This window comes from Taudactylus pleione, unplaced genomic scaffold (assembly GCF_031769625.1).
Source record: "Taudactylus pleione unplaced genomic scaffold, aTauple2 ptg000155l, whole genome shotgun sequence".
Classification (NCBI taxonomy): Eukaryota; Metazoa; Chordata; class Amphibia; order Anura; family Myobatrachidae; genus Taudactylus; species Taudactylus pleione.
In genome coordinates this window covers 8052501-8064784 of record NW_028284557.1, presented here as the reverse complement: position 1 = coordinate 8064784, position 12284 = coordinate 8052501, and the positions used below count along the sequence as shown (strand labels likewise).

General features: G+C 44.0%; 1 protein-coding gene across 1 annotated transcript in view; it reads right to left on the bottom strand.

The window, feature by feature from the left end:
* Positions 1–11698, bottom strand: part of RAPGEFL1 (Rap guanine nucleotide exchange factor like 1) — an 86175-nt gene extending 74477 nt beyond the window's left edge. The window contains exon 1 of the mRNA XM_088474641.1: positions 9622–11698. Within this exon, the coding sequence (XP_088330767.1) occupies positions 9622–10012 (391 nt within the window). The 5' untranslated portion in view covers positions 10013–11698. The remainder of the gene's footprint in view (positions 1–9621) is intronic.
* Positions 11699–12284: the final 586 nt, after the last annotated feature.

Below are 12284 nucleotides of genomic sequence, written 5' to 3'. Positions count from 1 at the left end.
ATCCCCAGAGGTGAATCCTCAAGCTGGCTGGTAACAGAGTAGATAGGACTTTCCCTCTGTGAAGGAGTTTCCCGGCTGCTGGGCTTGGGACGGTTGTTCTCCTCTTGTCAACAGGGCCAGATTAACAATGAAGTGTGTGGAACTACAGCTCCAGCCCTCCACATAAATAGGCACATCATCATGGTAGCATGATGGTGACCAGCTGCATCAAATAGTTGCCCATAAATCTTAACTATTAAAATGGTGTTTCTATTTTTTCCCCCCCACAAAATTCTGCACTTTTTCTATTTATTAATGTAGGTAGAAAGTGGGGCTGAGAGTGTAGGGGGTGGCCACACCCACACAGCACTGGTCACAGATTCTACCCTTCCCAATACAGCCAATTGGACCATGTAGCCCTTAATGCAGCCCTGCCTGTCAGCCATGGTTAGTAGAAGCAAGGCTGTTTCGGCAGCTTAATTCTTCAAAGGGGGCAGGGCAAGTGGTAGAACTTCAGCTGGTGTGCCTGGAGGGCGAAGAGACATTTACACAGTACACAGGAAGTGCAGACAGTGCATGGCTACACACAGGGGAGTTACAAAACCAGGCAGCGTAAAATTATTATTTACAATATATGCAAAATATAAACACAAAGCAGCACACTGAGAATTACTGGTGAAGCTATCGCCAATCCGTCCATGCCCTCATGTGTACAGGGGCTTAACACCAAGTTACCCCCTCAGCAGTGAGTGCTCAGGATGCTGCCCCCAGTGTAGGCTGCCCCCTCAGCAGTGAATGCCCAGGGTGCTATCCGCAGTGTAGGTACCCCCTCAGCAGTGAGCGCCCATAAGGCTGACTCCAGCTGCACTAACAACAAGAGTCTCAACTTGTGCACACGTGTTTGCAGACACTACAGGAGTTGGATTACCAGGGGTAGAGGGCACCTTACTCCAGAGGTGCCTCAAAGTTTGGACACGTCCTGTAAGGGCAGATAGGGGAACACACACCACCAGCCTGCCTGCCTATATAACCTGGCGTACTGCCAGGGGCCTGTAATACAATGCTATGAAAAATGCTGCAGTTCAGGGTCGTAACTAGGGGTGTGCAAGCGGTGCGGCTGCACAAAGCCCAGTTTACATTTGGTCTTATCTAGTTAGTATTGCGATAGAGGTCGCAGTGTGGATTAGGACGCAGGGTGATGTACAGATAGCGACCACTAGGGGGAGGTAATAGATGAGTGGCAAGAAAAACACAGGCGTGTCGCAACTGTTTCAGGGGCATGTCGCAGCGAGCAACTGCGCTTTCCGACGCAATGTCACTGGCCCTGGCATCTTACTTGAGACGGGCATTCAGAGCAACCTTGGGGTTACTTAGAGGTCTAATGGTGCGACCAATGTTTCCAATGTTCATCCAATGCTGCGGAGGATTGGAGAAGCTGTCAGTGGGCGTCTCTTTCCAAAAGATGGAGACAGCGCCATTTGCATAACTTCTCAGATCCTCTGTGTAAGGAGTCGCAACACTGGTGGCCTTTGCGTCCACCTCTGAATCAGGCCCACAATCCCATTGCCCATTATATATAGCTCATGCAAGCAGAACTATTTCAAGACCACTATATTCAGGTTATTTTCATCATATACAGTCCCATCATCATTATTGTTTATACACAAGGTGATATGGAGAGAGCCAGACAGTCAGCATTACACGTCATAAATAGTACATATAAAAACATAACATAACAAGTACCTAACCAGTAGCTAATACAGTTGCATTACAACTCATCTAAATACGTAATAAACAAACATAATAAAAACACATGAGATTGACAAAGGAGATGAGGGACATGAAACAGTGTGAAGAGAGGTCTCACCATGTGGGAGCTAATATTCTAGAGATAGCTAATATTCTAGAGATAGAGAAGCTGATTCTAGAGAGCAAAGCAAAAATGGCAATTAACTTTGCATCTGGACAAACTGTTGCAATACAAGGGGTGTAAATACATTAATTGTTTTTTGCACGTAGGGAAAATGGCTGTTTTTGTATGACACCCACAAATGGTGGGCACCTTAATTTGTACACTGCAATTTAGATCTGAGTTTGGACACACCCCTCCCAAATCTAAATCTCTCTGCACATTTTACATCTCCCCCACCTGCAGTGCAGCATGGTTTTACCGAGGTTCAGACTTACTTGCTTTTTTTTTTTTTTTTTTTTACTTTGCTCCCAACTGTGAGCCAAATAGAAGAGATAATGGGGTAGATGTATTATAGCGGCACTATAACGCTTCACGCTTCGCCTCTTTACCGAGGCGAAGCAGGAAGCACTACCGATGAGATGTATAAACATGTAATAAACCCCCTCCGGCGCTACCCGCTAGAGACAGCAGCGCATCAGCCTAGTGCTGATGCGCTGTGTCTCTCTCCCGGCCGGCTCCACTGAGCATGCGCGGGATCTCGCAAGTATCGCGAGATCCCCGCATGGAGCCGGCAGCCGCCACAGCAGGGACAGCGCTGTCCCTGCTGTGGGGATAGGCTAACGCCAGGCTGTAACTGTCGATAACGACAGCTACAGCCGGCCGAACGGTCATGCGTTATGACCGTTCGCACAGCGCCCCTGTCATTTACCGCCCAGACCCCCGATCATACATCGGGGAGAAGCGGTATCAGCGCACATAACGTGCGCTGATACCGTTGCTGTGCTTCGTACATCTCCCCCAATAAGAGAACAGTGAATAGTAGATGAAAGAGATAGATTGTGTAGAGCACGTTCTCAAACTCGGTTCTCAGGACCCCAAATATTGCATGTTTTCCAGGTCTCCTCACAGAATCGCAAGTGACATAATTAGTTCCACCATTGGATCTTTTAAAATGGTTCAGTGAGTAATGAATACACCTGTGCATATGCTAGGAGACCTGGAAAACATCAACTGTTTGTGGTCCTGAATACAGAGTTTGAGATCCACTGGTGTAGAGAGAGTAGTCTCATATGCTTGTCGGACAAGTTATAGTGAACAGGTTCTCAAACTTGGTCCTCAGACCCCAAACAGTTCATGTTTTCCAGGTTGCCTCACAGAATCACAAATGAAATAATTAGCTCCACCTGTGCATCTTTTAAAATGTGTCAGTGATAAATGAATGCACCTGTGCACCTGCTGGGTGACCTGGAAAACATGCACTGTTTGGGGGTCCTGAGGGCTGAGTTTGAGAACCACTGCTATAGCGCAAAGGTGGGTTTTGAGAGAACACTTGAAAGATTGGAGGTTGGGAGAGAATCTGGTCAGGTGGGGCAGGGAGTTCCATCATAACTGGGGAGCCGCTTTGGAGGTGAGGATGTACAGATAGAATTGAATCCTGGAGGAAGTGGGGAGCAAGTGTAGGTATTTACAGAATAGTGCGGTGAATGAGGAGTGGCGGGAGAAAAACATCACTGTCCATGCTGCATTAAGGATGGATTGTAGAAGTGTGTAGTGTCAGAACCTTGAAAATAGTTTTTTTTCCTGTTTAACATTGCTTTATTATACTGTGTTCACAAATGTATGTATTCTCTTATGACCCTTGTATAATTCTAAAATGTTGCCATTTGGGGATGCACACACACTGCTACTATTGTGTAAACATGCTTTTGATTATGTATTGTAATATCGTTATCGTTCATATCGTCCTGTTTAATCGTACCGTGTGTACGCAGCATTAGTGTGGTTTAAAGAAATGCAGACGGAAGACCGAAGGGATATCTCTCTTGGACAGTGCTGACATGGGATTATGATTATAACGGGACTGGTGAAAGGCCGGATGAGGTTAGACTGCAAGTGGATCGTCACGCCTTCATAGACTTTACTAATGTGTGTATCCACTAGTAGTGGGAAAATATTGAGTGCAGTTCCTACTACATGGGTAGAAAGTAAACTTTGTGGTTCAGAGGCCAAGATTGACTGGGACAAAGATGCTGCTGAGACTTAGAAGTGTATTATTTGTTTGAATTTTAGCCATTATTGTGTAAGTTTATATACATACTAAGGTGCATCTTTCATGCTCAATTTGCCTAGGTGATTTATTAAACCATTGTTGTCATACGGGAAGGCAAGTGGGCAACACAAAAGGCTTCCTTATCGGCAGACCAGCCGGCTGCATGGCAAAAAAAGCTAAACATTACCATGGTACTCGCACAAGAGGAAAGATGGGTATAAGTGGAATGCCATAAGGTGCGTACAACTGGGCGATATTATGGAGCGATTGCACGATTACGACATTGCAACCGTTCAGTAATCGTGCACAAATCGTGCACTTTTATGTCGGAACGACCAGCGATGCGCGCTCCCGTTGGTCGTTTCCGACATTGTCCATCGCCTGAACATGCAGCACAATCTGCCGATAACAACAGATTGGCATGTTCAGGAATGATGGACAGTGCCTGCACTGAACGACTGATCGTTCAGTGCAGCCACTACTGGTGATCAGGAACGACGGTACGATTACGATGTTGTAATCATGCAGTGTTTCCTAATCGCCCAGTGTGTACGCACCTATAGAGGAGTGCACACACACAGTTAAAAGATTTGGGGGCCTATGTATCAAAGCTGGGAGATAGATAAAATTGTAACACATAAATTAGCAACCAATTAGCTCCTATCATTTTTTTAAACACAGCCTGCAAAATGTAAATTGGAAGCTGATTGGTTAGTACTTTATCTCTCACAATTTTATCTCTCTCCCAGCTTTGATATATAGGCCCCTTAGAACACCCCCATTTTTCCAGTTTTTATTGAAATTTAAGGAATTCAAGACCATTGAATAACTTGAAAAGATACAAAAGTAAGTGATCAATTGCGAGAGGTTAAAAAGAAAGGTTTAGGTTAGCAAAAACTGATGTTAATTTCAGAGCTATAAAAAAGGCCTATTTCAGGGGACAAGTAATGGGTTAACAACTTATAGCTGTTCTGTAACATGAAAAAGAGGCTTAACTGGGACATGAAGCACCACCAGTGGATGACTGAAGGTTGGAATAAGGTTTTATGAACCAATGAATCAAAATTTTAAATCTTTGGTGTATCATGCAGGGTTTTTGTATGTCATAGAGTAGGCGAATGGATAGTTACTGAGGGGTCTATTTAGCAAGAGTGACGATGTTGCCCAGAATATTATCGGGCAACATCGTCAATTATGATTTATTGCTGCTATTCCGCAATATTTTGTGCAGGGACAGCGGTTGCGGTAACACGCTGTCCCTGCGATGTCACAGAAGGCATTGTTTTCGGGTTTCCGAAAACAATACCTTGTTTGTTCCTCTGCACATGCTCAGTCATGCGCTCGGGAATAGTCTCCGCCCCTGCTTGCCGTGACTGCCGACGTGGTAAGTGCATCTCCATCCTGTCCAAATTGATTGACAGGTGTATACAGGCTTTATACTAGCCTGTATACATGTATATTTATGTGCTTTTATATTTAATATTTATATATAAATGTTAAATATACATGTATACAGGCTATTGTAAAGCCTGTATACACATGTCAATCACTTTCGGCAGGTTTAACATGCTCTAGTTGGACTTTCCTATCGGCGACCACCGGAAACTAGGGACGGAGACTGGACGGACTTACAAGATGCTGCAGGGACTTATGGGAAAATTATCCTCTGTCCCTGCAGTTTTTGGGATATTTAAGTATTTTCCTCATATAATGCCATACTGAGATGGCGTTATATAAAGTAAATATTTTTCCAGTGATTTAACTTTTTGCTTTGCTGAATAGCAAAAAGCGTTAAAACACTGTAGAGATCAATGGCTGATCCCTACAGTGCGGTACTCTGTGAGCAGGGAATTAATGGAGAATATAATTGCGTTATCTTCTCCATTATCCCATTGCTGGATTTACATAAAAAATACGGAAATCAAAGTTTCTGTGTTTTTTATGTAAAAACAATCGTTGCTGAATAGACCCCTTAGTGTGTGGGCTTTATTTCCTAAGTGATGGCGTGTTTAAGCCCAAAATTGAAAAGTATAATGCTTTTAATAGCGAAACACCCCAGGTTTGGCTATTTAAAGCATTGCCCTTTTAAATTTCAGGGTTAAGCACGAGGATTTTTCCAATCTGCAACTTATTAAATAAACCTGTGACACCAACTGCAAACATGGAGGAGGAACCATGATGGTCTGATGCTCTTTTGCTGGATCCCGATTCAATGCTTTGCACCTGAACCAAAAGAGCTACCACAGCATTTTGCAGCGCCATCAGTACCCTCAGGTCTACATCTAATTGGTCAAAATATTGACCCAAAAGATACCTCCAGAAAACGTCAGAACTACAGGAAATGACAGTAGGCTTGGAATGACCAGCACAGTCTCAACACTTTAACCCCTTTGAACTGGTTTGGGATGAACTGGACAGAAAGGTAAAAGCAAAGTAACCTACAAGTGCAACACATTCGTGCGAACTACTCCAACACTATTGGGAAGAACTTCACGAACAATATTTGGATTTCCATTGTAGAAAAAATGTTCAACGGTTATGTGTGCAAAATGTGGCTACTTTAATGAGACAAGGTTGATAAGATTTTGTTAAAAAAGATATTGTAGAATTACTTTGTTTATTTGTTCTATACTTTAATGTCTCAATGTACTCTGAAATTAAACAGCACAAGTTTCAATAAAAACTGGGAAAAAGTTCTAAAGCTTTTTACCAGAAATGTGTGTGTAATATATTATAATATATGGTAGATATACACATACCTGTGTGTATCAGACTGAGTATACCTGAATTTCAAGTCACACATGTATCAGACTTTGCATTCCTCACGTAGACATTTTTTTTGATGTATAAACTTTAGCATACCTAGGCTTAGACAGTCATATATGTATCAGACTCAGGATTCCATGCAAAGTAAGTCATATATGTAATCAGACTCGGCATCACTGGCAAATCCAGTCATATAAATGTATCAGACTCAGTGGGGGAAATGTAATAGGTTACGAGTTTTTATGTAATGATTGGACTTGCGTCGTCACGCAAGGCGTATGATGGGAGTTTGCTCCGAAACTAGCAGTATGTAATAGCCTGCGAGTTTATCTGAATTTCGAGTTTAATGCTATTATTACTGCGGGAAAACTCACAAATTGTAAATTGCGAGTTTCATTACAAGGTGTGAGTTAGTCAATGTAACCAGTAGCACCAGCCTGTTTGACAGAAGCCTGCACAGACAGAAGACTCCTAACTCAGAATGAGGCCCTCCTTGTCTGCAGCCCTAGGTCAGAATTCAATTAGCCTCGATAATTTACCGGGTGCGAAAAAGAGTGGTAGCCTCGGGCTTTAACGCCCAGGGCTATTAAATTAGAGCCCCTTTTCCTTGCCTGATAAGTTAACTGTTAATGGGCCTTAACACACAGAATCCAAGCTAATTCCTGGACCTATGTGTTAACATGGTCACGGCACCCGAAAACAAGCTCGTGCTCAAAAATAAAAAATCCCCGTTCACTGCAGCCTGCATGCTGCCTTTGGGGCTATTTGAATAGTCCCTGTGCATCTATTAGCCCGCGGTAAATTATTGTGTCTAATTTAAGTCCCCCCACTAGTCTGTTAAACATGTTTACCCTCCATATATGTCTAACCTTGTCACAAGATACACCTCAGCTCAAGAACTGTTTTCTGACCTTCAACTCTATTCTCCTCTTATAACCTCCTCCCGGTACCATTTCCGAGATGTTTCCCGTGCAGCGCCCCACCTATGGAACTACTTGCCCCGCCCTACCAGACTCTCCCCAAGTTACAATGCTTCAGATGCTGCCCCGTAACTCAACTCTTCATGCTTGCATACCTTGTCATCTTCTAGATCCTGATATCCACTTCCCCTACTTCAGCATTCACTGTGTCATAATTGCACATATCAGCAATCGAGAATGTAAGCTCTCGCTTCTCTACACACATAACTTGTGGTGCCTCCTTAATAAATGTACGATGATTCCGTTTAGGTCATTTAGACAGTCATACATGTATCATATTCAGCATCCCTGTCTTCAGTCATAAATGTACCAATGATAATCGACTGAAATATATGGTACCTATAACATTGCTACATTGGTTTTCCTATGCATCTCTATGGGTCGCGATAAAAAACTAACAATGTTACTGGTTGCGATGTGCTGTTCCAGAACAGCACATCATGGCCATCGCTGCTAAGATTCACCCCCTTAGATACTTAGACAGTGAAATATATATACTACTATATTGTTCCCGACAAATGCTGGGTCCAGGGGTCTCCCCTCCCTCAAAACCGCACCACTACCCTTACCACGGCCACATTTTTCCGTGGTCCCAACTCCCTTCTCAATGTCACCCCACAGTAAGAGGCCCCAACTGCAAATGTCCGTTTCAGGACATGCCGATTATATTTACCAGCCTCAGCATTCCTAGATTAGCCAATCACATTATCTATCAGACTCAGCATCTCTGACTAAGCCAGTCATGTCATACATGTATCAGACTCAGCGTAGTATGGCTGTCAAGTGTGACAGTTCTAATCTAACTATGGCTACAAGCAGTTTGTACCATATATCACGCTGTAGTTTGTGATTGAGCTATGACAAACACCTTAGGCCTAGTAAAATTGGATTTATAGATGATAGGAACAGAATCAGCATCACAATCCTTAGCGAATAGTGAGTCCCTATTCCTATCACAAGCAGGCATGACGGTACCCATCTTGGCATTTAATGCATACCAAGCCTACCCCACGGACTGGTACATTGGTTACTATTCCAGCACCTTTTTGTATTTACCATGGCTAAAATACCTAATGCAACCAGTTGTAATTCCATCACTATGCCATCCTCTGGATCTTTACCATCTACAGCTCAGAAGATTATCTATGATTAATGTTTCACCAAACACCCACCGCTAATTATGTAACTGTCCACATGTTATATACATGCTATGCAGACTATCACTGACATAAGCAATCATGGAAACAAAACTTCCTTTCACTGTTCATATATCTGCTTGTCTTGAGTCTCATAACACATTAAGTTACTTTGTCGGTAATAAAAACAGGTATGGTTATGTACAGTCGTTTTTTCTACGATTTAATTAAAAACTGTTAAAACAGAAACAGATCAATTTATTATACATTTTATTAAATGAACTAATGTTCCTTTGTTGAGTTTTTTTAAAGTATTATGCTTTATCCCCAGTTTTCCTTATGCATTATATTTTGTATGTAAAGTGTGTAGAAGACATATCTTATGCATTTTTTGAACCATCCCTTTATACTAAATGTTACCAAAATAAATGAACAATAATGGTTGCAAAACACAGCCAAATACCACATTTATGCATGCCCCATCAATTTTTTTACATGGCGCAAGTTACATGTTAGCTTGTGGTTAAATTAAAAAAAGTCCATATAGCACCGACCATATTAGAGTTAGTCACATCACAAGTACAGGACATGTCAATCACTCCACCTCTGGATTACCTGCTCACTAGATTTTGAGTCAAGAAAGTTTAAGGCTACAATACTGAAAAATACATTTTTCATGGCACAGGCATCATTGCTGTTGCCAACCTTAACAATAGCAGCCTTTGATTCCTTGGCATCAGCAGTGGCACCTTCAGCAATATAATTATACTACTTCACCAGCCTTAACCCTTTACTTACCAGCTGCATCACTCAGTCTAGGGGCAGTCAATAACTGATCCAGTACCCTTCCCAGGAGGGCATCCGACGTATCAGGTGCAAACAGAGGCCCAGGAGGGGTAAGCGTCCATCCACCAGACCCTGGTGGTGGTGTGAGAGGTTCTGAAGGGGAGAGTTCATCAGATGAAAAGGAGAGAGGGGAGCGCAGTCCATCTGGTAGCTCCAAGCAGTCATGAGAAGGTTGGGGATCTCCAGAAGGGTCTTCCTCACATCTTTCCCCACCAGAGGAGTCTCCAGGGGTATCCCTCAGAAAAGAGGGCAAAATTTTGGAAACGCTTTGCCTCCGATGTAGGTGCCGGGGACCGGAGAGATGGGAGCTCTGTTTCTTTAAGAATTTCTCCAAGGGCTTCATGGTTTGAGAGAGCAATAAAATGGTAAGAAAAAGGGGGCTGAGCCCCCCCAAAGAGTAAGACACTAGTTGATAGAACGTTTACAGGGAACCATGAAACAAAACATTAACAGATTTTAAACAGTACAAATAAAAATGTGGTATTTTTAAAAATGCAATGAGGTAGCTCAAAAATAAGATGCTGTCTTTAGAGAATGTATTTCAATAAAAATGACTGAAAACCTGAGACCCCACAAAAATGTTTTAAAAAAAATCTGTCAAACCAAAATAATCAGATGATCAAATATATAGAAAAAAAGGGGGATACTATTGGAAGATGTTTATCTGACAGAAATGGTGAGGATGGAGATACCAGCTCCTCTCTCCAAAAACAGAGCAAGGTCAGGACCCTTCAAATCTCAAGGCAATGGGCCCATGAGAAAGAGTAAAATATATATGAGACCAGTAAAAATACAGTAAATGTATAATTACAAATATAAAAAGATTTGTTATGTTATGTGGAGCAGTGTTACTCCCTGGGGGAGACTCGGGCTGCCACGCTGTAACCAGGAGATGGTGAGTGCCCCCTCACACGCTGCCCATGTCTGCAGTCACGGCGGAGGGAGCAGGTGCCAGACGCTCTCCTCCCTAGAAGATAGACAGCACCTGTCTTTCACCGCTGCAGTCTCTTCCGTATGTCCAGCTGTCTCAGTTCGCAAGGTCCATGCACACACAGCGCTCTTAATTTGGCTACTGCTGTCTCACTGCAGCCTGCTCTGGTGATGCTTGGTCTTTTTTGCCGTCTGTCTCAGTGTAACCTGCCAGGGGTCAGCTCTTCTCCCACAGCCTCACTCTCCCTCTCTACTGCCGCTGCCCCTATTCCCTTGCCCCCCTCCTCCTTTGTTCCCCCAATGCTTTTCTTTGCCTCTTCTCTAGCTTCCCAGAGGAGGGAGGGGAGGCAGAGGGAGGGGTGTTAGGGGGGATGCTTAATTAAAAGCTGTGAAAGTGACAGCACAGAAGCCGGTCTGTGTAATCCACCCCTTCTATGTGCAATAGGTGGTTGAATGTATGTGTGTACAGTATGTATGTAATGTACGTGTGTGTGTGTGTAGCAGTGCGGGGGGCGTGTGTGCTGTAGCCAGCAGGCTCCTGAGTGAGGAGGGTCTCCCTGTACAGGGGAGGAGGGTCCCGGCGCAGCAGCAGCGATGTGTGGGGGAGGCAGCAGCAGGGACAGTGGCTGCTGCTGCGTACAATGTGCGTCTGTCCCTCCCCTCTCCCTGTGCCCTCAGCTCTCCCTCCCCTTCCCTAATATTTACCTGTCTCTCTGGTGCCCCTCTCCCCGGGCACACCGGCCTCACACCTGGCAGTCTTTCACCCCTCACACGTAATTCACATCCCCGCCTCCCTCTCTTTCCCTTTGCCGCCCATTACCCCATTTGTCTAGGCTTACTCTTTTTAATTTACCTAGAATTCATCTAGACCCTTTTCCCAATTTGTATGTATTGTGTCCAGTCCTTTTACCTCCTTGCCACCATCTTGGAATGCGAGATATTTACCTAGCCCCCCTATAATTCCTATTCCACTTGCCTGTTTTTATTTTGCCACCCTCCCCCTAATCTGTCTTCTCTATCACCGCCCAATACCTGGCCCACCTCACCTCTATCATAGGTGTACCCTCTCGCGTCCCCCTGCTTGCCGCTATCGCTCCCCCTCACTGGCATCTGTACTACGGCTGCTGTCACTGTCCCCTCCCCCTATCCCAAGTCCAGGTATAGCAGCAGCAGCAGCAGTGTGAGCTGTGAGTCACCTCTCTGCCTCCTACTACTGACTGTACACCCGCAATGTGCGCGCCTCACACAGGCCAGCACCTAGCAGGGATTATTAGGGATGAATTGTTGTGTGTCTGCTGGAGTGGACAGTGACCGCAGTAAAATGGTTTTCATAGTTGTTCTATAGGGTCGGGATCATAGGGATTTTGTGTATGAGGCATTATAGCAAAGACAACTGCAGATATTTCGGTGTATACGGACTATCACAGTGAAAAGGCATTTACAACAGCTATAAAGGAGGTGCAGTATTAAGGGACCAATATATGGAGTAATAGGAGGAGATATAGGGAAAGGTTATATGCCATATACACTTTCTCCTCATATTACTCCATATAAACAAAATATGTCGCCGGTTATTAGTATTTTTATTAAATATATATATATTTGGAGCTCCATTTAACATCAGGGGCGTATCTACCCATTGGCTAGGATGGCACTCGCCAGGAGCGCCGACCAAAGGGGGGGCG